At 36.3% G+C, this 3,677-nt stretch overlaps 1 protein-coding gene across 1 annotated transcript in view; it reads right to left on the minus strand.

The window, feature by feature from the left end:
• HINT3 (histidine triad nucleotide binding protein 3) overlaps nt 1-3,677 on the minus strand; it is a 20,384-nt gene that overhangs the window by 5,474 nt on the left and 11,233 nt on the right. The window contains exon 3 of the mRNA XM_077779413.1: nt 1,072-1,141. Within this exon, the coding sequence (XP_077635539.1) occupies nt 1,072-1,141 (70 nt within the window). The remainder of the gene's footprint in view (nt 1-1,071; nt 1,142-3,677) is intronic.

Below are 3,677 nucleotides of genomic sequence, written 5' to 3' on the forward strand. Positions count from 1 at the left end.
CACACTACCTAGAAAAGGAGACTGTTTTTCCTCCGTGAAACAGGAGTTCATGTAATACAGAATCAAGTAATCTAAAAATCTAAAAGGTAGAAGAAACTCAAGGGTTCATTCAACCCTTTCATTTCAAAGATGGAGAAGCCAAGATGCAAAAAGTGGGAGACTCCCCAAGGTCCCATAGTCAGGTAGTGGTAGAGATCGGCTCAAGACTCAGGGCTCTCGACTCTCAGGGCATTGTTCATTCTTCTAGTACGCACTCCCATGACTGGAAAGGCAATGTGCTACTTTTGGCCAAAGGGTCTCAAACACCATCTGTTCCTTGTAATTATCACTCTTGAATGGTGCTTAACAGATTTCAGAGGATTTTCTCACACACAATCTTCTTTGAGCCCATAGGTAGGCAGAGCAGGTGTTATCTGGGAGAGGTTAAATGTCTCAGGTAACACAGCCAGTACAAGCACAGTAGCAGCAAGTAGCACAGATAACATTAGAATTCAGATCGCTTTCAATTCCAGTTTGGATGTTAGAAGTGATCTCCACTACACCTGCCTTACTACTCCCTTGGTCACACTAGGCAAAGTCAGAAGTCTTTTAAAAAGGAAAAAACCCCACTATTTAGATTAGTTAAAATAGTTGCCAAATTGAACATTTTTATTACATGCTTTTTGCTCAAACTTTGGTGAATGCCAGAGTTCAGTTCAGCGGGCAACAAATTCAAGTTATTTTCACACGACAAGTATAATAATATCTTCTAAAGAAATTCAATTTACACACAATTTTATAGAAATGCACATCTTGAACAAAGAAAGGTGGACTCAACTATTTTACCTATGCACTGCTTAAATATACTTGTCTGTCTAAACTACTACTACATGTCTAACATTAGAAAATGTTATGACAGGAAGAAAACTTATTTGTTAAATATACACTACAAATGAACAATGCATGCTTACTCTCCAGAAAAATGCATTTAAACCAGGCGCCCTACCGCCTCTGCTCTCATTTCCCACAAGGAAACAATGTTTCAGAAAAAAACAACTGCATGTATTGGTTTCTATCTGGGAGTATACATACCTTGCATTGTGCAAGTCAGTGAAATTATTCCTTTCAAGAATGCTTTTCCCAACAGTTACCATGTTCTCAACTATAAAACAGGAAAGAAATGACATTATACAGTAGGAGACATTACTAAGTTGTAATTGATATTAACTTTTACAGTCCCAGTCAAAAGCTGTATCAAATGGGCAAACGTTAACATGATCTGTTTAATAGTTTTAAGTTACAGAAGTTTGCCCATCAGCACTGAAGTGAAGGTTCAACCTATCACAAAATGCCATGTATAGGCTGACTTGGAACAGCTAAAAGGAACTACTTAGGACATCTGCTCCCACTGAGGTCTAATTCTGATCATAAGGAGACCAAAGTAATAAACAACAACAACAACAAAATGCTTGAATTAAGAAAAGACAGACAGGAAAACTCTGAATTTGTCTTTCAGCCAAAATTAGAGACATGATAGCACTTCCTGTCAGGCCACCTTTGACTAGGTAAATGTTTGTATAATTGTTTTGGCTTCCAAACTCTCTCTGCCTTACCATCTTTATTATCTTGGTGCTTTATGGCCTTTGGATGGATCTATGCTTCCTCATGAGAAAAATTTTGGTAACCTGCAATGTCCAAAGCACAATGTCAAGCTTTAGACCCCTTTTATTTCTGGATGGTGTAGTCAAGTATTTGGAAGGGGAAGAAATGAGAGAATCTATAGAGGATGGTTATTATAAAGAGGCTTATAAAATTATTGCTAATGTTTACTTCTCTAAGTCAAGCTTGATCTAGGAGGACAACAGACTTCCACGACAAAGTCAGTAGCGGATCATCCAAAGAAAGCTCATTACTTCAAGCAAGACTGTATCTTGTTTTCTTTTAAAATACTCCCTACATCCTAGACATGGGGGTAAAGAATGTTTTTTCTTTTAATTGCTTTAAAGCAATGCTTTTAACAATACCATATTATAAAGTGTGTAGATACAATATATATGACAATAATACATAGTGCTGCAAAGTTACATTTTTCATGAATTGATACAATATGAACTCTAAGTTTGTGATAATTATTCAATGTGTATTTTAATCTCTCTGGAGCAACAATTTTTCTAAAAAATGTGAAGAAGAATACATGAAAAGGCAAGAGATAAATTAAAGTGGAATTATAAAAAAATATATATCTGACAACCACAAGAAGGCAGGAAAGAAAGAGAGCAATAACAACAACAAAAAAAATGGGACATAGAGCACTTGGGTGGCTCTGTCAGTTAAGTGTCCAACTCTTGATTTCAGCTCAGGTCATGACCTCACAGTCATGGGATGCAGCCCCATGGCAAACTCCATGCTGAGTGTAGAGCCTGCTTGGAATTCTCTCTCTTTCTCTGCCCCTCCTCAGCTCGTGCTCTCTCTCTTTCAAAATAAATAAGCTTTTTTAAAAAATGGGACAAACAGAAAACAAATGGCAAGATAGTAGACCTAAACTGCGTCAATAGGTACATTAAACATTTATGAACTAAACACTACAATTAAAAGTCAGATTTTCACATTAAATTTTAAATATAATAAGACCCAACCTTACTGCTATCTTCAAGTCTTTAAATATTAATGATCAATTGTTTGAAAGAAAAACATACCCAATGTGAACAGTAAGTAACAAGAAAGGTAAAGTAGCTAAATTAATATCCTACAAAATAGACTCAAGAAGTATTTCCAGAGATAGAGGGACATTTTACAATGCTTTAAAAAGAAAAAGGCTCAATTCATTGAGAAGGCATGACAATCTTAATTGGCTTAGGCCATTGGCTTTAAACCTCATTTTCTAACATAAACATACATAGGTATAAATTTTCCTATAGGCATTGTTTAGGCAAATTCCACAAATCTTGATATGTTGGATTTTTGTTACCAACCAAACAATTCAATATTGTTTTCTTTGACCTATTTATTTAGAAATTATTTAAGTGTGTTAATTTAAAAATATTTAGTGCTATTCTAGATTTTATTATTTTTCTACTTTAATTTCATTGTCATCAGAGAACATATGTTATAAGACTTCAATCGTTTGAAATGTATTTAGACTTATTTTACTGCCCAGAACATGGTCTGTCTTGGTGAGCATGTGCTCTTAATAAATTGTGTATTCTACAGTTAGGTGGAGTTCTATAAATATCAATTATAATCACAGTGCTTATGACAGTGTTATTGAGCTCTTCTATATGCTTATCATTTTCCCAACTTTTTAAACTGTATAAAAATATTAATTGCAAGATCTTTTATTTAGTTTTTAAGTTTATTTACTTTGAGTGAGAGAGAGAGCAAGCTGGGGAGGGCCAGAGAGAGAGCGCAAATTCTAAGCAGGCTCCACACTGCCAGCACAGAGCCTGATGTGGGGCTGGAACTCACAAACCCCAAGATCATGACCTCAGCCTAAATCCAGAGTGGGACACTTGACAGACTGAGCAACCTGGGCACCCTGCAAGAACTTTTAAACTTTTATTACAGATCTATTAAAATACAAACAAAGAGGCTCCTGGGAGGCTTAGTCGGTTAAGCGTCCGACTTTCGCTTAGGTCGTGATCTCGCGGTTCGTGGGTTCGAGCCCCGTGTCGGGCTCTGTGCTGACTGCCAGCTCAGAG

The sequence above is a fragment of the Crocuta crocuta genome, unplaced genomic scaffold (genome assembly GCF_008692635.1).
Source record: "Crocuta crocuta isolate KB4526 unplaced genomic scaffold, BGI_CrCroc_1.0 scaffold914, whole genome shotgun sequence".
In the NCBI taxonomy this organism is placed as follows: domain Eukaryota; kingdom Metazoa; phylum Chordata; class Mammalia; order Carnivora; family Hyaenidae; genus Crocuta; species Crocuta crocuta.